The sequence below is a fragment of the Diadema antillarum genome, unplaced genomic scaffold (assembly GCF_040938485.1).
Source record: "Diadema antillarum isolate AM-2024a unplaced genomic scaffold, OU_Dant_1.0 seq00000825_RagTag, whole genome shotgun sequence".
Taxonomy (NCBI): domain Eukaryota; kingdom Metazoa; phylum Echinodermata; class Echinoidea; order Diadematoida; family Diadematidae; genus Diadema; species Diadema antillarum.
The window spans coordinates 307,735-335,394 of record NW_027271702.1 but is presented as its reverse complement, the minus strand read 5'-3'; the positions used below and the strand labels follow the sequence as shown (position 1 = coordinate 335,394).

The following is a 27,660-nucleotide window of genomic DNA, read 5'->3' as shown; positions in this document are numbered from 1 at the left end:
AAACTCTACATCGCATCGAGCAGCTTTCTCACGCTCGGCCCGCAGCTCAAGCATACAGGCACAGCCCTAGAAGTTCGGGTGGATGTAGGCCTAGACCGAGAGGCAGGGGACACAGCACAACGAGGTAGAAGTGCGTAATAATAACCCCGTAGATATCCATCTCCCTCAATCAGTCAATATTAATTTCTGGTATGATTTTATGTTCGGCAAGGGCCAAGGAGCTAGAGGTACACAGATAAGTCAAATGACCGAATCTCGTAGTTTACTTAGTCCCGTACATGAAATATATTGTCATGTTACCACATGCACATGTCGTTATTGCTTGGGAAGCCTTGTGCCCTGCGGCCTTGGTTCTACTTCTTCTCGAGTCTACAGCTTATTCGGGTAGTAGTCTGTTGACTTTTACTACTTAATAATGATAATGATTTGATAGAATCTATTTAATATTCAATGTATAAATGTATTCATAAACATGTACTAAATGTACGTAGCCAGGCAAACACAGCCACCGTAATTGTGCTTGCTAAAAAGAAAGGCAACAAACGAAAGAAAGAAAGAAAGAAAAAAACAAAAACAAATGACGGAATGATAGAATGGACCGCAAGTGCGTGAGTGGCCCATAATTCGACCACAACACCATCCAAAATTTGACTGCCTGCTACATGTAGAAAATTATAGGCCTTTGCATACCCAGTTGAAAATTGGCATGGGAGGTTGAACGAACTGTGGTTTGAGTGCCGATGCATGTAGAAATACTAGAATAGATAGATTCCTAAGTACTAGACATCTAGTACTAAATACTAGAGACCATCAAGTTATCGGCTCATCTCAATTGGGAAATTTAGACAACTACACTGTAGAATGAATGGATCTAGGTAGTAGAATCTAAACAAGAATGGGCACTACCGTACGTAAAATCACTTTCATATCAATGTTGATATCTCTGACTCCACTCTTCCAAATTTCACCAAAATCACAGGAAATACTTAATAGTAATCATGGTACCTTGTTTCCAATCACTCACATGAATATGATCCAAATCAGATTCTGTAAAAGTGGAAATTTTCGCGATGTTGAAATTTTCGCGCATTTCGCACAACCAGAAACTAGTGTGAAAATAAAAGCATGCGAATATTTTTGCATGCCATATGAAGAGTTTTTTCGCAAAAACCAATAAGTCCATTTTTGAAGATTTTGAGGTACGGTCTCTGTCATAAAGTACAAAATAATACCTTTAAAATGATATATTGGTCTCTACATTCATTGTATAAAGGTATATTTTTGAAGTTATGGTCAAAAGAAGCAAAAATTTTCTTATTATTCTCTTTATTTTTCTTGACCTTTAATCGCAAATATCTCCATTTGGCAAATATGGACTTATCGGTTTTTGTGAACAAACTCTTCATATGTGTTCCAGGAGTTTACGTCTTGATTCTGCGGAATTAAAAACACGCGAAACTCTTCTCACCCGGCCAAGTGCGAAAAAATTAGTCGCGCAAAAATATCCACTTATACAGTACAGGGAAGCGTTGATACCGACATCAAATTGGATCTTATCGCTTAGAACAGCAAATGACACTCGGTGTATGCATCGAGCTCTGTCTGAAACTTACGTTAGTCATCTAATTTTGCATGAATATGAGGGTATGAACTTATGGTGTCTTTGAATAGGACTGCAAATATGAGACAATGTAGTACAGGTGAGTATGGCAAGCCAAATATGCTGTAAAGGCAATGGGGACATAAAATAAGCACAGAAGAGATATGACAGATGAAAAGGTATAAGAGCGTGTTTCTACTGAGCGACGAAAATTCGAGGTGATGCCAGCCGATGTGTGGTGATACCGGCCGATGCCGGCCGATACCGGCCGATGCGTGGTGACACCTCGAATTTTTCCTCAGTAGAAACAGATCGGGTAGTGGCCGATGCCGGCTGATGCGAGGTGCTCCGTCGTCCATCTATTGAGGTGGTCGATGCGTGGTGATGCGAAGGACGATTCTCAGTAGAAACACACCGGGTAGCGAAATTCGTGGTGTATCGGACGTCTAGAATTTCTCCCCGCGCTTTTCAATCGGTTCGTCGCACACACTCCTTCGACACATGTGTACAAAATATGTGTGTACACACAGCGACCGTGTTCGCATCATGCTTTGTTTGTACCAACTCGCTTGTGTATGTGTTATAGGCCCTATACGTTACGTTACATGAGAATTGTGGCATTCATCGTCTATTGTTCGCCTAACTTATTGCATTACTAAGCCCTCATCACTTACTTGATTTTACACCGCGTTATTTCATTTTATATTGTCTCGAATCGCGAGAGTACCACATTAGTATGTCGCAGCCTTGAAAAAATCTCAACTGGACCCTCGATCTCCAAAGATTTCTCATCAGTCAGTGGCAGGATACCAGTATGTTAGTTCGGGGTATATTGGATGGGAAGACGAAGAGAAATGGCTAATCAAAAAATAGCCGACGCAGTTGTAGCAAAGCAGGCAGGGTTCGGATCGTATTAACAGGCAATGCGCGCGTGACCCAACTGACTTCCGGAATTGCCGCATTTGCACGTCACCTTTGCATCACCTCGTATTTTATCGCTCAGTAGAAACAGCTCGAGTGGTCGTAAAATACGAGGTGCTGCGTTGGACAAAATTCGTGGCGATGCCAGGGATGTGAGGTGCTCTCAGTAGAAACACGCTCTAAGACAAAATAGGCCTACTGAGAAATGGATCACGGATTATATTGATAGTACTCACATTATAATCATATAAATTATTTCATTCCTTTTGCTTCTTTCAGATTATTTTAACATACAATAATCATCTCTGCACTGGAATTGAAGAATGGCTAAAAACAAAAAGAGAAAGCAGAACTCTACCAAGGTCCAGAATCGAACCAGGCAGCCGGACAACAAGCCAAACCCATTTGAAGTGAAGATAAACAAGCAGAAACACAGCATCTTAGGAAAAAAGAATAAACATGGCAAGGGCATGCCACTGGTGTCCAGATCTAAGGGACTACAGAAGGTATGGTAAACACCTCAAATGGTTTTGTAATGGTGGTATGATCAGACTCGTCAGAGGCAGTCATTGAAATGTCAAATGGAGCAGTTCTCCTTCTTCGCAATATTTACCTTATGCTCCTTCATTTTGTCATGGCCTTTAGTGAATGGACAAAAATTTAATATATTGACAAATCCCCTCCATTGAATAAGTTTGCAGCTATTTACAATTGTAGCATAATGATGTTAATTAAAGTGTAAGATTAATCAGCTCAATCAAGGATACCTGTCACACATAGAAGTGTAAAGAATTAATGGATATTCTCATCTCTGCATTACATGAACAGATAGTTTACTCTTCATCATTTTTCAAGTTGCTCATTGTGTATTACTGATATAAAAGGGTGTTGTATGTACTTACTCAGTAAATGTGTCATGGGATATTTGGAATGGATAGCCACTTCATTATGATTTTATATTTTGTTATAGTTGGGTTTGACAGACTTGAAGAAGTTTGTGGAATATTCTTTGTAACTTACCTTTTTAACATTTTATGAGGTGATCGTGTTGATGTCTTTTCCATTGTAGAAGAAAATGAGAGAAACCAAATCGTTTAATCGTTTATATCAGTTTTTTATCAATTCTATTTTGTGCCTTCATTTCATCTTTGTTGCATCTCCAGCGAAATGCCACTCTACTGCAAGAATATAAGCACAGAAATAAAACAAACAAGTTCCTGGACAGGAGACTAGGGGAGAATGACCCCGAGATGTCTGTCGAGGAGAAGATGATGGAAAGATTTGCCCTTGAGAAGCAGGTATGCCAGCACTGTCTGCTCTCGACCTGCAGAAATCTCAGAATCAAGTCCACTCTGCTCTGAGTCAATTATTTTGAAATTGATGGCCACAATGGAGGAGTCTATACTACCATTTGATGTTTCCTTTTAACGAAGCTGTCTCCAGCTCGAACTGAATGTTAACTTGTACCTTGTCTTTATCACTCCCCACAAGTTTAACCAGAGTTTAAATGTGAAAGTGACATTTATCATTATTTGTGAATTTTAGTATGAACAGCTTTATCTCTTGGGGTATGAAGAAAAATGGGATATAGTCAAACTTCTGTTTTCCAGTCAAGTTTATGAAGATTCCAACCTTCTCTTACAACAAGTCTTTTTAATCCATATCAAATTTCATTCAAAACTGGCATGAATTGAAATTTAGATTGGATTCTCTTGAGTTTCAGGCAAAACCATGCTCATTATTGCCTTCTTGTGACTGGAAGTTCTTTTTTTGGTGTGTACACATGTACATGTATATGCTAATTTGATATATACTGTAAAACGAATGTTCGCGTGCATTTTAATTTCGCAAATTTCGCAAGAGCCAAAATAAGTGAAATTAAAATGCACACAAAGGCTCTTGTCTACACTATATGCATTGACTGCCAGAGGCACTTGGCAAAAATTTAATGCCGCTAACATTTCATATTTTACGGTAGCTCATTGTGCAGATATATCATTGAATGTTATCTTGACTATGACAACTGCTATTACTACTACTTTTACTGCTACAACTACAACTACTGCTGCTTCTATTACTACTACTACTGTTATTATTGTTAACACCACCATCACCATCATCACCATTATTACTGTTTAATATGTCATCATCATAAAATATTTTTCCCCTTTTTATCATCATTAATGTCTGCAGAGAAGTCATGAGAAGTCCAGCATCTTTAGCCTCAATGCTGATGAGGAGTTGACCCACTACGGCCAGTCGTTGTCCAGTATGGAGAAGTTTGAGGAACCCCAGCTTGAGAGCGATGACGATGAAGATGGCCGTATAAACAGTAAATCTATGAATTCTGCATTAATATGTACTAGCAACGAGAGGGATATCCCAGAGCGTTCGGTGTGAAGAAGGGGGCTGAAGCACAGAGATGTAGTTAAAGGGAAAATCTATGATGAATATGAGTTAGTCTTAAAAGAAAAATTAAAATCTTACAAGCACAACAGTGAAAGTTTGATCAAATTCAGATGAAAGTTAAGGAAGATATGAGATTGTGAAGTTTGGCTTATTTCCATGAAACAGTTCTTGAAGAGTCAATATGAGTATGCAAATAGTGAATTGATGATGTCATCCCCTCATAGTTAGCCATACAGTTTTTTACATAAAATAATGAAATTTCCAGTTTTTATGTCAAACGCATTAATGCCCCAGTCTGAAATCCTGATATATTTGAGTGATCAAAATTTTGAAAGTAGTCAGCTAGGAATATCATGTTTTTCACTTTAAGAGCAGAAAAAGTGAATTTTCATAATTTTTCTTTTTCTTTTTTTTTTGTACACGATCAGTGAAAAATATGTGATGACACAACATCAGCTCACTCATTTACACATTCATATCAACAGTATGGGGACTCAAATTCATGATTTTCTTCCGTCGAGATGTTAAGTATGTACGCCCATGATTTTTTATCATGGCTACTACTAAAACACTGATCAATTCAGTGCTTATTTACGTCGATGTAGGGCAATTTGTCAATCAATTGCAAAGTATGGGGACTGTTTTGCAGAAATTAGCAAAAGTTCACAATGTCACAACTTCTCTGATTTTCGTCCAATTTTGATCAAAATTTCACTGTTGTGCTTGTAAGATTTTACTCTTTCTTACCAGACTAACTAATAACTGGCCTAGACATGCATTTTTACTACCCTGACATTGTAGTCTGATTGTGACTTGAAGATGGATATTCCTGGAAACAAAGACATCATTTGTGATAGATTAGACAGTGTTGTTCAGAAAAGGAGAACTTTCTTCATGATCATTTTATCTTATTAACTTTGGATATTTAACTTTGCACAAATGTGTGCTCTGCTAGGTATGGTAGAGCTTGCAATGGGTGTATGTGTTGCTCATGAATTCTTTATACTTCTGATTGAATTAATGAATAAGACACAAATTGCATGTTGCTCGGCTTCTGTGTAAGAATTCTAAGATACATCAGAATATTGAAATGTTTATATATTTTGTATTACATGGACTAGTTGCAATGGGTGTATCTGAAAGAATTTGTGATATTAGAAATACAATTTGATTTGAATTGATTTGAATTGGATTGATTTAGTAAAACTATCTGTTTATGTATTTTTTCCAGAACAATTTGTGGCAGAACAGCACTTTGGAGGCTTCCTAACCAAAAAGAAGAGTGAAGAGGCAAGTTATTAATTTTGTTTTATCTTTACCTTCTTTTCAGATTATGTGATTTATGCCCTTATGTGTGCCACTTATAGAAATTGTCTGGAGGAGAGGTTGCAGCACAAGTTTTCCTACTGAGTCTTGTTTGACGAAATGAGCTCAAGTGTTTGTTTTGTTTTGTTTTTTATCAAACATGTGCAAGTCTCAAGCAGCAGGTGATTTATACATGAGAAATATTATCACGTGGGGTCCCTTTTTGTATTTTCCTTCCTGGAATCGCCCAATAACTATACACACTTGCACTTCTGTAGCAGTTTTGCCTGTTCAGTCGTCAGATCATGTGGTTGAAGACAGAAACCTGTTCAGCAAGATACAGTTGAAATTCATTTAAAATCATCCGGAAATCATTATAAAGTGTTCTTCTCTGATCTGTGGAATAGTAAGTGCTTTCTCTCTGCCCAACAGTGTTTTCAGTTCGCTTCCTGTAAAGTCTGGCGTTACTGAAGTTTTTTTGTTTTTTTTTGTTCTCTCTTATTTTTACATCGGAGACATCTAAATTGATAAATCTTCAATGATAATTTGTGCAAACTACGCCAAGTACACAAAATGCTTTCCTCAAAACTTGGTGTCTTGTCAGGGAATTGAAATGAAGGTAACAGGTGAAGATGAGCAGTGGAAGTGTTCTGACATTGTTTATCAACAATGATACCATTTGAATGTTTTATCTCTTTTTATCTTCTAACACAGGATGGAAAACCAAAGACCAGACATGAAATATTTGAAGAGATCATTGCCAAATCTAAAAAGGAAAAAGTGAGTGTGTATTTACTTTGCCCAATGCTACTAGTATTCTGTAATTATTAATTTATTAGTCTGATTACAATTCTTACAAGAAAAGAAGGTTTTAGAATATGGAAGTTTCACATGTTTTCAGAATTCAGTGATAGCAGTTAGCAAGTCACAATCATAAATGTGATTTAGACAAGATTATGATGCTACTGCTTCTCAACTCTTCTGTTGGTTTGCTGATTCCATGAAGATTGTATGTTTGGTGGACAATCGGGCAACTTTCAATTCCCCCCAGTGAAAAGTCATAACTGTAAATTCATTCCCACTTTACAGTCTTATAAAGTGATCAACCATGTGATTAATTCCATGTGATATTACATGTATTTTGATATGCAAAATTTAGGAGAGATTTATTTTTCAGGTCAATGGTAGATTTGTGAATTGGACGAGATTATCAAATCGACTGATTTGCAGTGATTTGGGAAAGCATGGTATAACTGCAAATTCCCTGCTGTCTTTTTGTGTGTCCAATTTCTTCTATAAAGGAAACTTCCACCCACTGTGCTTATATCATGTTACACCATTATTATGAAAGCCATTGGAAGCATGAGGTATCTTTTCATATGGAAGTACACTTGACCTATGGAGTTTACCTCTAAAGCCAGTAGATATTTACCTTTTGCTACAAACTGCTGTTATCCAGGGATTTTTTGTTTGTTTGTTATATTAATTCTTTGTTTGTTCCTTTCTTTATTTTTTGTAGTACAACAGACAGAGTGAGAGAGAGGATGTCACAAACCTGACCGAGCAGCTGGACAAGGACTTCATGGGTGTTGCGCAATTCATAGCCAGTGTCAAGGTTGGCAACCTGTTTATGCTTCTTACATGTTTAAAAGAAAAAAAAGAAAAGATAAACAGTCAAACCTGCCTTAGCGGCCACCTGTCTATAGCGGCCAATGAAAAATACCCCCGAGAGAAAAGCCCTGATAAAGACCCTGTGTATAGCGGCCACCTGTCTAACGTGGCCAGCGGCCACATATTTTGTTTCCTGCGGTAGATTTTAAGCTGTCAATAGCGGCCACAGACCCGATGTGCTGTCAAGTTTTGTTGCATTCGCCCAATTGTACTACTGCCTTTTAAGGTTCTCATCAGCACCCATGACTGCCATGGCAAATTTTTTGACAATTCAAAAATCTGACACTGCATCCACGGTAATCACATGCTGTCAAGTTTACCCATCCCCACCATCCACGTTGTCTCGCCTCCATCTTGTTTTGTCCATGGTGACCTGAAATATGATTGCCATGGCTGCCAGGAACAAGGTGTAAATATCGCATAAGCTAAAGCAAGAGCACTGGAACCCGAATGTTCATGTACACAATCGTGTTGGAGCATGCCCTTTGATCGTATTGGTAGGAAATGTTGCTGGACATGATAGCAATGGAAAGTTGGTGGGTGCTGTCAACCACATACTCTGCGTTCACATTAGTCCCGGCGATGCGGGGGAAAGTCCCATGCTATGGTACTTTCTCCTCGAAAACCACAATAGGGAGCTTTAGATTTTGACGCGCGGACGTTTGAGACGACGAGTGCGCTGGACGTTCTCCTCTCCCCTGCGTCATGCTGAAAAATAGCTTTAGATTACGCTGGGACGCTACGTATAAAAAATAAAATTGCGCCCCCACATGATCAGTGCATGAAATAGTCCTCTACGTTGCAAACTGTGCGGACGTAAAAATAGCCCAGTACGTGTAGTGAAAAACTCCGGCGACGCAAGCTAAAAATAGATTGACTTGACGCGCGCTTCTGCACACGCTCAGAACATGTTTTTTCCCTCTGAACATCCGCACGTCTAAAATCTAAAGCTCCCTAATGTGAACGCTTGCTGGGACTTGTTCCTTCGTCCCCTCGAAGCAAGTCGGGTTCGGGGGCAAGATTTGTAGGGGAGTGTGACCTTTGGGCAAAATTGATAGCGTCCAGCTGTATTCACCCCAAGCCCCAATTGCCCCCACAGCTCGGGGACAGATGAGATAGCAGTGTGGACGATCAGTCATAAAAAAAAAAGGTACTGTCTGTGGTGACTGTCCCCTCAATAAGGGGTCTAATGTGAACGCTGGGTTTATCACCTAATCTCTTGGCATAAAGCCATCTAGGTTCTGTACCCCTCGATCCATTGCCTTGTTGCCAATGTCTCCAGTCCAGCACGCCAGAAAAGACAATCATACATTACAAGCCTGGTCCTTACATTTATAGTAGAAATGATTTCAGACTCACCAATATCCCAAGTCCTGTACCTAGATAGATTAATGAAAATGCCTGATCTCTTACTGTGCTCATTATTCACCTGACATTCCTGTGTACCTAATGAACATGTTTTGTTTCCTGTGACAAGGACTACATGTGCATGCTATCTCAAGGCTAGTCAAAAAGAGCCAAAAGAGTATTAAAAAAATGCAATGTAGTATTTGCTTAGAAGATGTATGAGCCTTCTGAATAGTGCTTCTGTGCTAAAGGGAAAGTTTGCTTCGTTGTGACATCGTTCCTTGTATGTAACGTTATTGACTGTGTTACTGTTAAATTGTTCTCCCAGCGTGACAGGGAACGGGAAAAGATCAAGCCAGATGCCTACGACATGTCTGTGAAGGAACTCATCTTTGACATGAGAGCACAGGTAATGGAAGACATCATATCAGGTGGAATGAACTTAACTCCCATTTTCATAATCTCAACACCCTTGGCCTCAAGATAGTAGTAGATAATGATAAAAACAAAGTAAAAAGGTGTGGTGCGGTGTACAGCACAGCATCAAAGGAAGGTGGCATCTAGATTTCTGTTTGTGGGTGGAGTGCACAAAATCTTGCTCTGGATTATGTAAAACAATGATTTCCTTGGTAATGAATGTGTGTGTGTGTGTGGGGGGGGGGGGGGGTGTAACATATATAGAGTATTAAAGAATTTGTTTTGTATATCATCTGCTAGTTTCTTTTAGGAATGCCTGAAAATACACTAGTACCGTACTCATTCTGTCTTACCTGTGTGTAGATTTATGCACTCTCTGTCTCTCTTATGTTTGTGAGCTGTTTGTAACTGATTTATTGCTGTGCATTCAGCATCTCTCTAGACAGTATTGACTTGTTATTGAATTCTCACTATCGTCGTTATGATGATGATGATGGCACTGCTACTAGTGCTGCCACTAACAGTGATTATTTTGGTGACTGCTTCATTAACCCATCGAGGATGGGCTGATTTTACTACAACACGCATTTCCCTTAGACACCTGCCCGAGTCAATGGGTTAAGATTGTGTGTGAAAAGGATACAAGAAAGTATGCCTACTTTTGACTGCATTTGATATCAGTAAAATAAGGTTTTTCATGAAATAAGGTGTACCTTATTTTTTTTTCCATTGAGGCACAATGTGTTTAACTTCTGTTGCTCTCTGCATGGGCTTGGTCTTGTTTTGTTTCCTGGGAGTGAAGGTTGGGGGAAGGCAGTGTTCGACTGAATAGCAATTTTTCCATGCATCTACTCATCTTCAGCATTTTGTTGCATATTATTTGCTCTCCACCCCATGTGCCACCATGACTTCCGTGCCAGGCGTCCGACAGGATGAAGACCCCCGAGGAGCTGGCGAAGGAGGAGAGAGAGAGGCTGGAGAAACTGGAGGCGGACAGACAGCGGAGGATGAAAGGCATCACGGAGGAGGAGGAGGCGGAGATGAAGAGGCGGGTCCAGTCCATGTCGGCCGACGACCTCAACGATGGGTGAGACACGATGATTCGTAGCAAGAGGGTAACAAGTGTCTCTCTTTTTTCTTCTTTCATCAGTCAAGGGTTTGCTAGATATATTATTAAAGTTGGAGAAAAGTGAGGCTTGGTATTTCATTTTTAGCAAACTTTTGTTGGACTGCTGTATTTTGAATCCTGTCAGTGTTTGTGATCCCTAAATGAAGAAATTAAATAAAGTTTCAGCATGTGGATAAATGTACTGATGCACTAAATGATAGAAATGTAGGTCAGTGTATGCGGTTCTGCATCATATGAATTGGCAGTATTTCTCTAACATTTTTTCTTTCTCTTTAGGCATATGTAAATTATTAGTCTCATATGAAATGTTGTAAACTGTGTATTTTTGATTTTTTTAATTTTTTTTTTAGGTTTGAGCTGGCTTTAGACAGAAGAACAACTCTGACATACAACGATGGTGTCCCATCCTTTGGTCTCGGAACAGGTGAGTGTTCATTTATTTGTTTATCTTTAAGCATCACACATTGCTATATTTTCAATTTCTTTGTAGTAAAGTCTAGGTGGTATTGACTAATTGAGAGGCAATTTTCCTTGTATATACCATAGATATTATGGTTGTGACATGTCAAGTACTGTATTAGGTTTGCAACTATAAATAGAGCACAGATGTTTTGTTTTCTCAGAGCAGCGAATAGGCTATGAAGGATGCATGTTGAAGGTCAAAGGTAATGGGTCAATGAGTTTACATTCCGTTTTAAGTTGTCTTTTTTTTTTTTAGTGCCCTTTCCAAGAGTGATGATTGATATTCATTGAACATATTCTTGGCCCTGTATTGTGAAGAATTTGTATTGAATATAAAATTGAGAGTAGTCACTACCTCGGTAAATGATAGTAAATATTAATGTCAATTAATTGCTGGAATGTTTATGGTAAAACATAGTATGTTATTATATTTATGTACATTATATATATCATTGCATACATGGTACACATATTGTTACATCTGTGTACATTGTATGTAATAAAATATTTTTATGCCTCCGCCACGAAGTGGTGCCGGAGGCATTATGTTTTCGGGTTGTCCGTCCGTCCGTCTTTCCGTCCGTCCGTCCGTCCTTCCGTCCGTCCGTAATGAATTTTGTGGACAGGGTAACTACCAAAACCTTTTGAGATGTCCTAATGAAACTTGGCATGTATGTGTATTAGGGGGTGAAGTTATGCCTATCAACTTTTGGGTGCACATGCTCAAGGTCAAAGGTCAAAAGGTCAAGGTCAAATGCTTGAAATTTTACTATTTCCCCCATATCTATGCAATGCCTGAAGATATTTTCCTGAAACTGAGTGTATACATGTACTACCCAATTAAGATTCTCTGGTGAAAGTTTGGGGTCATGAGGTCAAATGGTCAAAGGTCAAAAGGTCAAGTAAAATGTTAACATTTCACTTTTTTCTCTGTATCTTGGAAATTGTTCAAGGTATCTTCATGGAACATAGTATATATATGCATCTACTGACTGGCAGTGGTTATCTAGGGAATTTAGGGTTCATGGGGTCAAAGGTCAGGGGTCAAAGGTCAAGGGCAATACTTCAAAATTTTACTATTTTCCTTATATTTATGCAATGCCAGCAGGACTTTTTTTTTTTTTAAACTTGATGTATGCATGTATAACCCAATAGAGATTCTCTGGGATTTTTTTTTTTTTGCCAAGAAGGTCAAAGGTCAAAAGGTCAAAGATCAAGTGAAAGTGCTGAACTTAATTCTTTCTCCATATCTCGGAAGTGGCTCAAGTTATCTTGAAACTTAGTACATGCTGAATTTATGTATGTTCTGCCTGACAGTGATTCTCTTATAAATCAAAGGCCAGATGAAAATGATAACAATTTACTGTTCAATACAGAAATTGCGCTTTTTCTCCATACCTTGAGAATTACTTAGTGCATAAACTTATGAAATGGTCAAAGTCAAGTTAAAGTTCTTAAATCCCCAAATACATGCTCTGCTATTCATCCACGGAATTAAACATAGGTCAAGGAAGGTAAACATTCAATACATTTGTGACAAACATGTCATTTTAATATTTTGCCAATTTTGTGAAAATGTAATCACACATTGTCCACATGTACTATAGACCTATTAGGAGAATCATGCATTATGGCGGAGGCATACCAGTCGCCATAGCGACATTTCTAGTTTAATTTGCAATTTGTTACAAATATGTGCATGCCAAAATGTTTTTACAGATGGCAAGGGAGAGGATGCAAATCAAGAGGATGATGATGATGACAACGTTGATAAGGAGGATGAGGACGAAGAAGGAATGGAAGGTGATGACAGTGATGGTGATGATGATGATGACGATGGCAGCGAGGATGGAGAAGAAAGCAACGATGGAGAGGATGTAGCAGACAATGCATCAGACTTGGAATCAGAACCATCTGACGACGAGGAGGTTGACGACGACGATGATGATGATGATGAAGATGACGAGGTTGATGATGAGAAAGAGGTGGATGAGAGCAAAAGTGAAAGGACTAGTGGCAGGAAGAGCTCATTAAAGAAAGATGTGAAAGGAACAAAAGCAAAGAGAGTGCAGATACAAGAACCAGCAGAAAGCCTGAAGGTGAGCATTGTAAGTTTCATTGTTTGCAGTGGTTTAAACCTTCAAATAGTTGATAACTGTTTCTTTTTTGTTTTTGTCTTTCCACGAGATAGTGTTCAACTCACTGAAGAAGTGGAAAAAAATAGTATATTTTTAAAGAACTACAAAAAAAAAACCAATCACATTTTATCATGGTTGTACAATATGATATGTGGAAAACAGCTTGCTGTGGAAATCAGAACTTTTCATCGATAAGGTGTGTGCACATCTGAAGTGCCATCAAACAATCTTTGTTTCCTAGGTATTCAGCAATAAAGGTTGCTGTCTCTTTTTGGATGTCCACAAAACAAAAATCAAACATAAGAAGTGTTTGCATCACAAATTATCTAAATCTGTGTGCTGCACAAAAGAGTGGGTCTTGGGTCTGCAACATTTTATGTTGGATTGGTAGAGAGTAACAAATGTGAAAAAAAAAATGGATATGCAAATTGGTGTTTTTTAATTCTTAAAGGCATAATTTACCATTTGCAGATGAAACAAAAACCCAGAATTAGTGCTTCAAAATAGTTCTAAAATGTGAGTTAGGGATAGAAACAACCAATGTAAAAATTTCAACCAGTGTAATCGATGTTAAGTATTGTAAAATATACAAAATGTGAACAACAGTTATAATGAAAATGTTTCCAGACTAACCCGTCTACAGTTATGGTTTAATGAGAAAAGTAGTGATATCTCCTTATATTCTAGACTGTATTGCAAAAAATTTATATGGTAGGATGTTCTGTGATACAACTAACCCACACATATGCATCAAAAGTGATATCTTGAACATTTTTAAAATCACTGCTCCCAAAGGTAAACAGGACGTTTAAAGTAAATTTAACACTGAGCAAGCCTGAACATGCACAGATAAGAGAGAACTAACACCTCTCAGGTTTGACAATTACCTGATACCGGAAGAGCAGTTTCTTGTGCCTTGTGTCATTGATGATCGGACATAATTTTCCAAGACGTTGAGGTAACTCTGTAACTGTTGTTGGTATTGACAGAAACGAGAGGACATGATCAGTGCAGCCAAGAAGGAACTTCCGTACACCTTTAAAGGTAAGAGGAAAATTTCAGACCTGGGCCCTGTTTCATAAAGCTGTTCGTAAAGTGTTATGCATGACTTCATGAACGACTTAAATATGGCAAGCCAAGTGGGTTTCGTAATCATTCGTAATTTCAGTAGCTAAAGTTGAAATTTGCAGATCATAATGATTATTCTTACATATTAACACACATTTTTAGAGTGAAAGTGTATTTTTGCCCCATTATAGATGAAATATTGACGTAAAGTCATACTTTGTTCAGTTGTAAGGAAAAACGAAATGGGCACACATATTGGCACTTCATATTCCAGTCTTTCGTAGAATCATGCATAACTTTACAAAGAGCTTTATGAAACAGGGCCCAGGTATCCTTGCAAAGTGGCTGCCATTACTCTGCTGTGTGTGAAGAGGAAAAACAAGAAGAAGCCCCAAATAGAGTGTCTGTCGGAAGATTCTGCTGAAGATCAGAATGAAATCCAAAATTTCCACAATTTTCATACTGTGTGAACAAGTGTAATCATATATTCATTGGCATATGGATATTAAGTGGTAGAAGGCCTAACGGCGCATCACATATTCTTTCTTGGGTACGTAGATGGCCCTGAAAAGGGCCTACCCACTCGTGACGTTTCGGCAAGCATGTTCTTACCGTCTTCAAGAGAATGGATGTTGAAACCAAAAGGATGGCATGCAAATTGCTATTCTTGATTAGCATCAGACAAAATAGTGAATTTGTTGAAAAGATCCATACTATTTACGTGCAGTGAGAAGGTGATAGCACAGCTAGCGAGTCAAAGAGGGCTTTAGCTCCGTATGATGTGTGCAGAGCCAATGTCATTTTGCATGTGAGTAGATGGCTATTGGTTATATTGAGAATTATATATTGCCATGTTGCAAGATATTTCATTTTGACAATTTCTCTCATTCTCTCTCTTCATATATGTTTACATATTTTTGTGTGTATGTGCATGTGTGTGTTAAAAATATGTGTGTCTGTGTTTGAACGTGCATCAACGCGCTTCCAACTGTAGCGCCCGAGAACCTTGAGGAATTTGAGCAGCTGATTGAGGGTCACTCCGTCCCTGACCAGCTGGTAATCATCAGTCGGGTTAGGAAGTGTCACCACCCCAGCCTGGCGGAGGGCAACAAGGAGAAACTGGGAACGCTGGCCTGCATCCTTCAGGAGCACCTGGGGGAGTGCGTCAGCCGGGAAGAGGAAATCGACCTCCATCTCATCAACGGGCTTACCAAGTGAGCATGTCATGTCATGGTGATCACCTGCTCACCTTCGTTGAAAAGAAACTTTTCCTTCACACTGAAAGTTGATATTGATAGATAGACCGAGATAAAAAAGAAACAAGACGGTGAAGTTTTCATTAGAACGGCACCACAAAATTTGAGAGTGATATGATTCCAAAACTTTTACATGATTTCAAGGACAATAGTGATTTTAACCACATTCAAGGGAGGTGATAATGTCATCCCCTCATAACTTTACCAGTGATTTGTGTGCCACAAACATTCAGGAACAGTGTTACAAACAAAACTTTCACTGTCTAATATATTTGTCTGCATTCCTGTCATGTAGGTAATTTTTAAGCATGGAGTTGATTTTTCTTGTCATAATGGCTAAAAGTAATATTTATATGGGAAGTGTACCACAATAGAAAACAGAAATGTTTGAAAAATTGAAAATTGAAGGCAATGGATAAAGAGAGATTTGACTTGTATTGAATTAAGGATGAGAAAGGTGTTACCGAATGACTAAACTGTCCATAGTGTTACCTTCAACAACTGAAAGGTTTTTAGTCTTTAGATAATGATTGGTTTGGGTACTGTGCCACGCCTCATAGAATGGAATTAATTTAGTTGACTGGCCTGATATTTGTTGGTCATTTGACTGAAATCTGTTCCGTGATGATCTGCTGTTTAGTTGTTTTTTTTCCATTTGCAACAATGTCACATGTTTAGAGCACCTTGCATTAATGAAGTAACAGTTAATATTTTTGAAAATGTGTGTTTTGGACTGTGTGCTTAACCCTAACTGCACTGGGGGGGGGGGGGGGGGGGGTGGGGGCCTCGGAGGCCCCCTCCTCGACATTTCGCACGATTACTCTGCAACACGCAATGCTCTCGCCGCGATGCTCCATGACTTTTTTCTTTTGAGTTTCCCGCACATTTTGACACCAAATTTGTGACGCCTGGGGGTACGGTTCTGAAGTTACATGACTTTTTGTACATGCACGTGAGGCCAAAAATGGCTAAAAAATGTGATTTTGTGTACAAAGTCAATGCAAATTGAGTTTTTTCGCATGGTTCATATCAATATGCTTATTTTTATTCTCAGTGGCTAAAATTAGTTTGTTTTAGGAGTATTATGCTTCAAAAAGTGTCTGTGACAAATTTTGTTACAAAAAACAACAAAAACAAAAGGTCGAAAAAACAAGGAAATACATAAGAAATTCATGAAACAATGAAATAAATAAGAAACTAATTTTGATACCGAATTTTTTTTCAAGTACATTTGCTAAGAATGCCACAAAGAATAATTACACCAAAAATGAGCACTTTTGGAGCTTTATTTACTGATTTAGATGAAAGATTCTGATTTCTCGCATAAATTATCATAATTAATCAAAATAAAATAAAAGAAGACTATTTTCTAAAATGTAAAAACACGATCTTGTAGATTACATCGCACACTACCATTGTGCAAAGTTCTGCGGCGATCGCGCGATCCACGGCCGAGATCTTAGGGGGGGGGGGGGCCCTTGAGGCCCCCCCCCCCCAGTCTTTCGAGCTACCAAAATAGCCCAGTCTTTTTAGGGTTAACAGAATACCCTCCCTGTCCTTCTTCCCTTCTATGACAGACACATATATGAATTGACTCAGACGTGTGCACTGACCTCAGGGAATAATCTCCAAGCCATCATCTCAAAAGAGTTTGACGCATTTAACGAAGAAGCTGAACAAAGAGGGCGGGCTTCTTTTCCCTCTATCCATGTGGTAAGACTTGAACTTTTCACTTTCCTTCATAAATTCTTAGACCGAGTTTAGCTTTCTCGATGAAATTCCAAGAAGGGTCACAATCTCTAGACTCTGAGTGAATATCTACACTTCTATAGGGGATAAAAGTCATGGAAAAGTGATTCTTGAAAGTTATTCGTAATAATTCTTGATAGTCCATCAATATCTATTATTGTTTGATATTTTTTTAAAGTTCATTCCCGAGTTTAACCTTTTGAAGACGAGTCCCGAGTACACTCGGGCAAGTGTCTATGGGAAATGCGTGCTGTAGCAAAATTAGCCCGTCCTCAGTGGGTTAAAGGAATGTGCTCAGAACAGAATGGTCAACAGACAGATAGCTGGTAGACGATGTCAACTGCAAACATGTTTGATGACTATTATGTTTTTCTTGGCAGCTGATGTACTTCAAGCTGGTCTCGGTTCTCTTCCCAACATCGGACTTCCGCCACAGCGTGGTGACTCCCACGATGCTGTTCATGGGTGCCATCCTGTCCCAGTGTCAGGTCAGGTCACTCCAGGACGTGACCTCTGGCCTCTTCGTCTGCAATCTCTTCCTCAAGGTCAGATTGTCTTCTTTTTTTTTTTCCTGGTCTCTCTCCCACTGAGCATTCTCCTCACTCTGATCATTGTGATACTTAAAGTGATGGTATAGTATTGGTGGAGATGAGGATTGAGCTTTTAACTTTAGGAAAGATAAAAGAAACCGCTCATGAAATGTTACAAAGCACACGATTCTGAGAGGAATTAAAATTTTATTCGATGAAGATCGATTTTGAGATGCCTGAGGAAATCTAAAAACAAATTAAAACAAAATGATCCTAATAAAAGGTGGGTCCCACCATTTCATTCTCTTCACTTTGTTTTGGATATCTCGGCCATTTTAAAACCGATTTTCGTCAAATGAACATTGAATTTTTCTTGAAATTACGTGTTATTTCACATTTCATAGTTAGGTTTCTCATTATCTCATTAAAGCAAGTTAGAAACCTGAAGCCAGGTCTCAAACAAAATGATACCATGCCTTTAAAAGGAGACTTTTATTATTTTGTCGTTATCTTTTAATGCTTGCTGTTTCAAGGCATTATCTGTGGATCATATGAGCAGATGCTTTATAAAGAAGTAAGATTTCTTTTCATAGCAGTTTTGAATTAGCTTGAGAGGAATCCAAACTATGTTTTCATTGAGGTGCTTCTGTGTCTACTTGCAGTACGTTTCACTGTCCAAGCGCTTTGTGCCAGAAGCTGTCAACTTCTTACGTGGAATCCTGTTCATGGCATCAGATCATGAAACGACAAGGGGCGGCCTCGTGGTGGCGCCCTTCAAGCACACTGGACGCTTTGCCAAGCTTCTGAGAAATGATGCTACATCGTGAGTACAAATAGCAATAATTGCCAGCTGAGACAGATGATAGAATTAAAAAAAAACCAACATATTAATGGAAAATAAGCACTTGTTCTGCGGTTGATCTCTGCAGCAGTTGCTTTATGCCTTGATTTTTTTTTTCAAGTCTGAATGTGATAGGAGAGATAAAAGTGAAAATGTGCAAAAAAAAAATGTTTCTTAATTCTTAGCAGCCAGAGGGAAATTTTGAAAATACTAAGAAAGTCCTTTGTGATGCACTTTGGAAGCATTGAGGAAGGACATTAATTTGCATATGAGTCATTACTTGAAATCTTATTCTCACAAAATCCCAGGTAACCAGCTGAAAGCAGATGTATAAGCAGGTTTCAGCGATGTCTTTGACAATATTAAAGTGCTGGTAGCTGTAGCACATATTTCAAAATGTGCAAACTCAAAAGAAGTTTAGTGAAATTTGATGCCAATCAACAAGAAAAGTGTGCCAAAGTTTGCTGAGAGGTCCTACAGATTAGATGTCAAAGAAAGTCTGTGACTTTGAGAAGTTATGCCCCTCAAACAACGACAACTCTGTTTCATATATGTTCAATTTTACTGCATGAATATTAGTCCGATGTCAAAACCAATCTTCTTCAAACACCGTCCCTCTCTCAGGGAGGCCAAACTGAAACCCGTCGGCATCTTTCAGCTCCTGTCCCAGCATGCCGAGGTGGACGAGGCAGAGTTTTCGTGCTGGGCCATCGCTCTGTCCTGCCACCTTCTCAAAGAGTTCTCCCAGCTCTATGTGGACCTTCCCAGCTACCAGGAGGTCTTCCTACCAATCCAGAGACTGCTCTCTTCAAGGGAGAAACTTTTGAATAAACATCCTGAGGAGGTCAAGGTAGTAAAAGTTCCACAAACTTTAGCAAACTTTGAGGAGAGAGAGTGAAAATAAAAATTCTTATATGTTCATGCAAATTACAGGGATCGTATAGTTTTGGTTGAGACCTAATTTCAGGTTTCTAACATTTTTTGGTGAGATAATGAGAAACCTCTTATGAAATATGAAAGAGCATGTAATTCTATGAAGAATTCAATGTTTATTTGATGAAAATTGGTTTTGAAATGGCTGAGATATCCAAAAAAAGAGCAATTCTAATAAAGTGTGGGACCCACACTTTATTATGATCGCTTTGTTTTACTTTGTTTTTGGATGTTTCAGTCATTCCAAACCCGATTTTCATCAAATAAACTTTGAATTCCTCTTAAAATGGTATGCTCTGTACTATATCATAAGTGTTTTCTTGGTATCTCGCAAAAAGTTAAAAGCCCAATTCTCATCTCCACCAATACTGTACCATCCCTTTAAACCTGTGAAATTTTTATTTGCTGGTAATGTGTACTGTTTAATCAGAGTAATCTGGGAGAAATTATTTAGTTGTAAGGGTGTGTAGAATGGTTGAGATTTTGATGAAGAGTATAATAGAATGTGAGATACTTATCATAAGTTTGTGAGCGGGCCCAGGTGGCTGTGTGTCTGCCTCTGATACAGTCAGGGGAAGTCTTGGGTTTGAGGCCTGATAAGTTGGGATATTCAGTTTTCGAGAGTGCATAGAATGGTTGAGATTCTGACACCGAGTATACTAGAACATGAGACACATATCATAAGTTGGTGAGCTGGCCCAGGTGGCTGAGTGTTTGCCCCTGATACTGTCAGGGAAGTCTTGGGGTTTGAGGCCTGATATGATCAGCTGAGCAATGTTTTGTGCTGTCCTCTGTGTAAGGAGTGAAAAAGCTGAGTCTTTTGAATAGGACATCAAACAGAGACTTCAACTCTCCAGCTTTGATGCCATTTTTTCTAAATCTCCCATTCATCCGCTTGAGTTTGAATTCCTCCTGCCCTAGCCGCATGTCTTACGCTTAGGGATATTCATGCTTAAAATTTAGCTCTATTCAGAATTTAATATTCTCCCCTTCCAACTTTACTGTTGTCATATATGTTCAAAAATATGGCTAAGGTAGTACCAGAGAGCACTACACTTCATGCTCATGATATGCGCAATGCACATATAATATTGATTATGTGCATTTTTGTGCAATCAGAGTCTCCAGTTTGCTAGGGGGTCAAGGTAGGAGAATCTCTAGTTGAAGAGATGCTTGGGGTTCGAGTCTCTGAAAAAAAAAAAATCATGCCTGACCTCACAAACAAGGATAGCGTTGTGCCAACCTGGTCACAAGTGGTCCATCCTGTACACATGCACCCCTTGATGATACCCACCTCATGTGGTTCGTCCCGAGTGAATGGAAATAGGAAGGAAATCATATCCTGGGTACACTTTGCGATATGCAAGCAGAAGAAAGTTCCCTCTATTTAGGTGACAGTATTTTACCCGGCTTTCTTTCCAGTCACTGGGTGAGGAGCTGTTGACCCACATCGAAGCCCAGAGCCATCGGCCCAGGAGAGTGCTGCAGGTGGAGAAGAAGAAACCAGTTCCCCTCAAGATGTTTGAACCCAAGATTGAAGAAAAGTAAGTTAATCGTGTGCTGAAGGTCAAACCCCTTGTGACCTTGCCAATGATGAATTCGCTTTTATAGCAAGCAAGCAAACAAACAAACAAACAAACAAATTTAAAATCATAATCATTCAGGGCAGTGTTGTCATTGTTGTTATTCTACAGCCCTGTTTAATAGTAAAGCAAAAGCTGGAAAAGTCTGCAAATGGTACTTCAAACTCTTTCACATGTACACCGCTAACCCAAGAAAGCTGTGTTGCCATGGTTATTGACGATGTTATCCCTGCAAAGTACATAATTGTATAGAAGATATCCCGACGGGTGTCCTGACAGTGTGCACAAGTGAATTCAACCTGGTGGATTGTAGATATCAGCCATTTTGACGGAACGGAAGAACGCATTATTCTCACAGCAAAGATTTCATGGCACATAAGATTGTCTACATAACCGGTCCTCGTGGTGTCTGTTGCCCTCCTCGTTTTTGCAGCTACGATCCCACCAGAAAGCACCGCAGCTCCGGCAACAAGGACTACGACGAGAGGCAGCGGCTGGTGCACCGGCACCGGCGCGAGATGAAGGGCGCCATCAGGGAGATCAGGAAGGACGGTCAGTTCATCGCCAGACAGAAGCTTCAGGAGCAGAAGGAGAGGTGAGAGAAGAAGAGACCAAAAATCTTTTCACCTTCCAGGGCTGATTTTTGTCCGTTTATGCAGGGCTCGACACTAACGGTGGCCCGGTGGCCCGGGGCCACCAAATTTAAAATAAGGGCCAATTTGGTGGCCCGCCTCGGGCCACCAAAATTTTTTGAAACGTATGTCAATAAATTCGTAACTTTTTGCGCCGGAAATTAGCAGTTAAATTTGTTCAAAGGATGGATGAAAAGGACTGAATGAATGCCCGAGAGTGAGTGTTGCCAGTTTGTTGGAGTTTATTTATGAGTAGATATGTCCAACTTCTAATTCTTACTATCATAAATCTTAAATATTTGACTCATTAAAAAAAAAGGACTTTAAATGTTTTTTTTTTATTTTTTGGGGGGACACCAAATTTTTCTCTCGGGCCACCCAAAATGTGAAATTTAGGATTTTGGTGGCCCCATCGGGCCACCAAACAAAAAAGTTAGTGTTGAGCCATGGTTTATGGTTCTCACCATCCCTGGGGTGTCTGTTTTTATGAGTGAATGCCAATGCCCAATAGGTATTTATATATTTTTTTTTAAACTAATAGGTATTCATTTCGTAAGTATTCATCAGTCAGTGTGTGGATAAAGGCCCATTCGCATGAAAAATTACTGCAGTCAACATAATTGTACAGTTATTGCAACTGCCATGGAAACAGAGAAATGATAAAAAGCTGCTCAGTGAAAATGTGTCAGATGTTATTGAAGCGTGATACTGTGATTCCAGTGGCTAATTATAGTGAGTCTTTTTATGCAGTTGGGCTCTGCTGCGAAAACAAATAAGCAAATAATGAAAGACAATGTTTTGTTTCTTTTTGAAAATTTGTTCTTATAGTGTGTTCATACAATTAAACAACTAAGATTTACAATTGTATATTGTTCACATGAAGTGTTAATAATAAAGTACTATTTCAGGATTAAAACTGCACAATAATTGTCTACACAAAACAAAACAAAAACAAATTATATACCCCAAGACATCATCTGGACACCCACCCCATCCCACATCAGTTTTGGGGGTGAAATTCCACTGGAAGAATGTGGAGAATTGTGTGCTGTTAACTAGATACAGAATGATAGAAAATAAACAACCCATGAAAACTGATGCACCTCACTGATTTTTCCTGTTTTCTTTTTTGTGTGTTTCCAGGGACGACGAGAGGAAAGAGAAGGTGAAGAGACTGCACGCCATGCTGGCCAATCAGGAGGGAGATTTCAGAGCCATCAAGAGAACCAAGAAAAAGCTCTGAAGGAGCGACACATTACTAGCATCAGGAGGGCTCTGCGAGAGAACTCCGATGAATTTGATCGTCGGGAGGTTGTGGACGGTTTGCATTCCATAGTGATAGAGCACTGATGTGATGATGCCTCATTCGTTTGTTGTAGCTCAGCACTGGCTCAAAGAAGATATCCTTGTACTAGGCTCCGGGCATTAGATTGGAACCAGGTATGAGCATTATTGGCAACCTTTGGGTTCGCAGATATTTGAACTACATTTATAGGTTGTTTAAACCAGTTCCGTGGTGCTAAATGGTTATTACATCACACTTTGGTAGTGGATGAAGATATCTGTGACAGCTGTTGTGCAGCTTGCTTGGCCTTGATGTCATATTCAGATCACACTTCATTCACAGCAAGTCGCACTGCAAAGAAGGTAAGGTGTCCGCCATCTCTAAAGTGCAATTCAGTTGGATATTGAGGATAAACTTTTCATCAAGTTGAATGAAGTCTAGTTAACAGAGGACATTATATGTTAAGGAATGAAGATGATCATTGCAATGCAAAAATAAAAGACTATACTTTGATTTTTTTTTTCTTCAGAAAATCAAGAATAGATTCTTCCCTTCTCCTAAATTGGGGTCCAATTGCAGGGGGAGGGGACTCCAGAAATTGTTAAGTTCTATGTTTTAGGTGCAACTACATTGTAGTCACAATTGGAGAAGTTTCCAATGTACAAGGCCTTGCACCTGTGTGAGCAGTAGATGGATCTATTGGTATGCATTCATAAAACCTCACTATAGACCTTGATAACAAGAAACATGCTGTCAGGATATGCATTCACCTATTTTGGCAAATTACTAAAAAATAATCATATTTCTGAATACAGACTTATACATGGATATATTCTGTGAAGAGTATGTGTACATACACACCTAACCTATAGGGAGCAGACTGCATCACATCGCTGTACTGTGGACAAACGGCAGATGCCGTTTCCGTGATGGGTACTGTACTAACCATCTCACCAATAAGAGTTTATATGTGTATCAATATAAAACATGAATGAGCTTACAAATGTCGGGTGAAAAACAAAACAATTAGATAAACAATTAGATAGATAAGTACCTATCTTGTGAACTAGTCCAGTCAGGCCATTTATTATTCCAGAAAACTGCGTAACAAAACCCAAATAGGTCTTCACATTGTATCAGTAATTAAGCATTGGAGGAGACATGGGGGCGTTTTCCTTAGTTTTGCTCATTTCAGTTACATTGGACAGTAGTCAGTGTACACAGAGAGCCTTTGCGTGGAAGCATATAATATGTTGCAACTTGGTACTGGTTGCTCAAGCATGTCTCTCTAAGATGCTCTGTGGATTCTTGGAAACTTTGCACAAGGTGTACAATTAGAAATATTTCATTCTTGGCACATTTTACCCTTTCATCAGGACGTTGTAAGAAAGTTCTCAGGTAGAATGCCTTGACCCCAGCATTCCAGTACTTGGAATCCACTTTGCGTAATTCAGTAATGGTTATTTTATCCTCCAGTTGCCGGGAACAACCATGTCTAATGGAGTTGGGCATGAAATTTGATGTTTTCAGGAATGTGTCACTCAAATATAAATATAATAATATAATGTAAACATGGTCTTTTTTATGCTTCGGTTGAACCATGGACCTAATACACATGGACATTCATCGTACCATTAATTAATTCATGCACCCGTACATCTCAAAAGCGCCACAAAAACATTTTTAGCATGCTTCACTGCTTTGATCCCATGATCGTCACCGCCAGCAAGCCGGGAGAAGAACAAGAGGGAGATTCGAGAAATCTAAAACTATATGCGCAGAAGAAAATAACTCGCAAAAATCAAGTAAAGTGAATGTGCAGTTGTGGTGTATGTTAGGAAATCATACCTCAAGCAATTTTGCTTGGGAGAAGCAGAACGTTTTTAAAAGAAAGCTATCCTTTTGGCAGAATGATTTCATTTGTGATCTCAATATTTTCACTTTTCTCCAGCTTATTCCAGAGCAACAAGGGACGGTAATGGTAGAGAGCAGATAAATCTTGCCATTAGGCAAGGTCTTATGCGTGTGCGAAAATGTGCGAATCAGATATTACCCATCTTTTTGCAAAAAATTTGTCATGATCCGAGGTTTGCTGCTCCTCATCATCTGTATTTATTCAAAGACCTTTCCGTCTGAAAAAGGCACATCGGCGAAACAAGACTGAAATGAGGGAAACGATCCTTTTATAAGTGACGATACATGATCACACAATCGTTATTGTCCAGACACCTGAATGTACTCATTAAGATGCACATAATCAGGTGTCGGTGACGATCATTACATCAAAGAAAGACTGCCGTGAACAGTCCATGTACGTATATTAGGTCCATGGTTGAACGAGCCCCCTGTAGAATACAGAAAACAAATTTGATGCTAATGTGGAACGAGCGCCCCTATAGAATACACAAAACAAAGAAGTAAATTGCCAAAAGGGCAATAGAGACAGCACTGTACATCAGTGTATCTACACTGTCTATGTAGAATATGTGTGGTAAAAAAGTCCTTTGTTATCGAGAAGATATGACTCCTGTGCCGTGATAACTATAATTGCTTTTTGTATTTGGTGCAAGCTTGTCAATGAAAATGCCACTTATATGTAATAAATTGACTTTTATGAAGCCCTGAAAATTCATTGGTTTGACCTTCAAGGAAGTACTTTGAATATTACATACTTTGAATTTATGAAGATGTGTGTAAGAATATACATTGACACCTACACACATTCACACATGCACACCCACCCACCCACACACATATGCACACCAACCTTACGGTTCCGTTTTCCAAACTCCAAGCTTTCCAGTAAAATATACGGTGTAAATTGTATGCTTTTTTTTTCCACCCCCCCCTCCAGAAACAGTAATTAAATTGGAACCACATATCAGTTTAATAATAGACACGTGTCAGTTAATAGACGTATCAGTTAACAGACGTATCAGTTAATAGTGAGATGTAGTTAAGGATTGGTATTCAGTAATATTTCTAGCATTATAGTAAAATGCTTTATGATATAACAGTGACTTCTTCATTTTAACACCTCATTGGATTTGATATTTAGACAGCAAGTAATGAAAATGTCATGCATGGAGTTTTAAAAACAAAACAAAACTAGAAATGTCGCTATGGCGACTGATGCCTCCGCCATAATGCATGATTCTCCCAATAGGCGTATAGTACAATGTCTTCACAATGTGTGATCCATGACAGTTTCACATAACTGGCAAAATATTGAAATGACAGGTTTGTCAGAAATGTCTTGAACTGGGTTTGCTATAATTTTCTAAGAGTGCAGGTACACATATTTGGGGAATTTTGGGGAAGTTTATGCATTGAGTAATTTCCAAGATATGAAGAAAGAGTGTGATGACGGTATAAAATAGATTTTTTTTTTTTTTTTTGGGGGGGGGGGGCATTGAAATCTGGCCTTTGACCCTTAACCTTTGACCTTTGACCTTCTGGCTGGAAATTTCCCAGAGAATCTCCATTAGGTAATGCATAGATGCATTAAGTTTTGAAACTAATAATGCAAGCATTGCATATACTTGTATATGAGGGAAATAGTAAAATTTTGAGGAGTTGACCTTGACCTTTGACCCCTGACTATTGACCCATGACCCCTAAATTCCTTAGATAATCCCTGCCAGACAGTACATGCATATGTACCAAGTTCCACGAAGATACATTGAACCATTTGCGAGAAAAGTGATATTGCGAGAAAAGTGATATTGCAATATTTTCACCTAACCTTTGACCTTTTGAACTTTGACCTTATGACATGAATTCATGACACGATTCTCTCTGGAGAATCTTTACGCAGTAGTACATGTCCACACCAAGTTTCAAGAAAATACCTTCGGGCATTGCATAGATATGGGGGAAATTGCAACATTTGTAGCATTTGACCTTGACCTTTTGACCTTTGACCTCTTGCCAATGTCACTAAAATCTACTCAACTAATTGTCCCATCAAACATCATCCATGGACCAAGTTTGGTGAAAGCTGCTTCATCCAGTTTTGAGTTATCACGTAAACAGACAAATTTTAGGATTTGACCTTGATCTTTGACCTTTGACCTCTGTCCGATTTCACTGAAAAACCAATCAAGTAATTGTCCCATCATACATCATCCTCCAAGAAAGTTTGGTGAAATTTGCTCCATCCAGTATTGAGTTATCGCGTAAACGGATACAATTTCATGATTTGACCTTGACCTTTGACCTTTAACCTTTAGCCGATTTCACCCAAAATCTAATCAAATAATTGCCCCATCATACTTCATACTTGGACCACGTTTGGTAAAATTCCAGTCAATATTACTCAAGTTATCGCGTAAACGAAAGCGGACGGACGTACGTACGGACGTACAGACGTACGGACGGACGG

At 38.9% G+C, this 27,660-nt stretch overlaps 1 protein-coding gene across 1 annotated transcript; it reads left to right on the top strand.

The window, feature by feature from the left end:
• The first annotated feature begins 69 nt into the window (after positions 1-69).
• Positions 70-23,252, top strand: LOC139740022 (nucleolar protein 14-like). The gene is made up of 20 exons (XM_071650620.1): positions 70-130; positions 2,801-3,027; positions 3,685-3,819; positions 4,715-4,853; positions 6,162-6,220; positions 6,950-7,015; positions 7,755-7,850; positions 9,582-9,662; positions 10,591-10,757; positions 11,150-11,223; positions 12,981-13,360; positions 14,389-14,443; positions 15,462-15,681; positions 17,301-17,436; positions 17,853-18,017; positions 18,665-18,825; positions 19,468-19,693; positions 21,199-21,320; positions 21,793-21,954; positions 23,135-23,252. The coding sequence occupies exons 2-20, from the start codon at positions 2,845-2,847 to the stop codon at positions 23,232-23,234; spliced, it is 2,727 nt and encodes a 908-aa protein (XP_071506721.1). The 5' UTR covers positions 70-130; positions 2,801-2,844; the 3' UTR covers positions 23,235-23,252.
• The last annotated feature ends 4,408 nt before the right edge of the window (positions 23,253-27,660 follow it).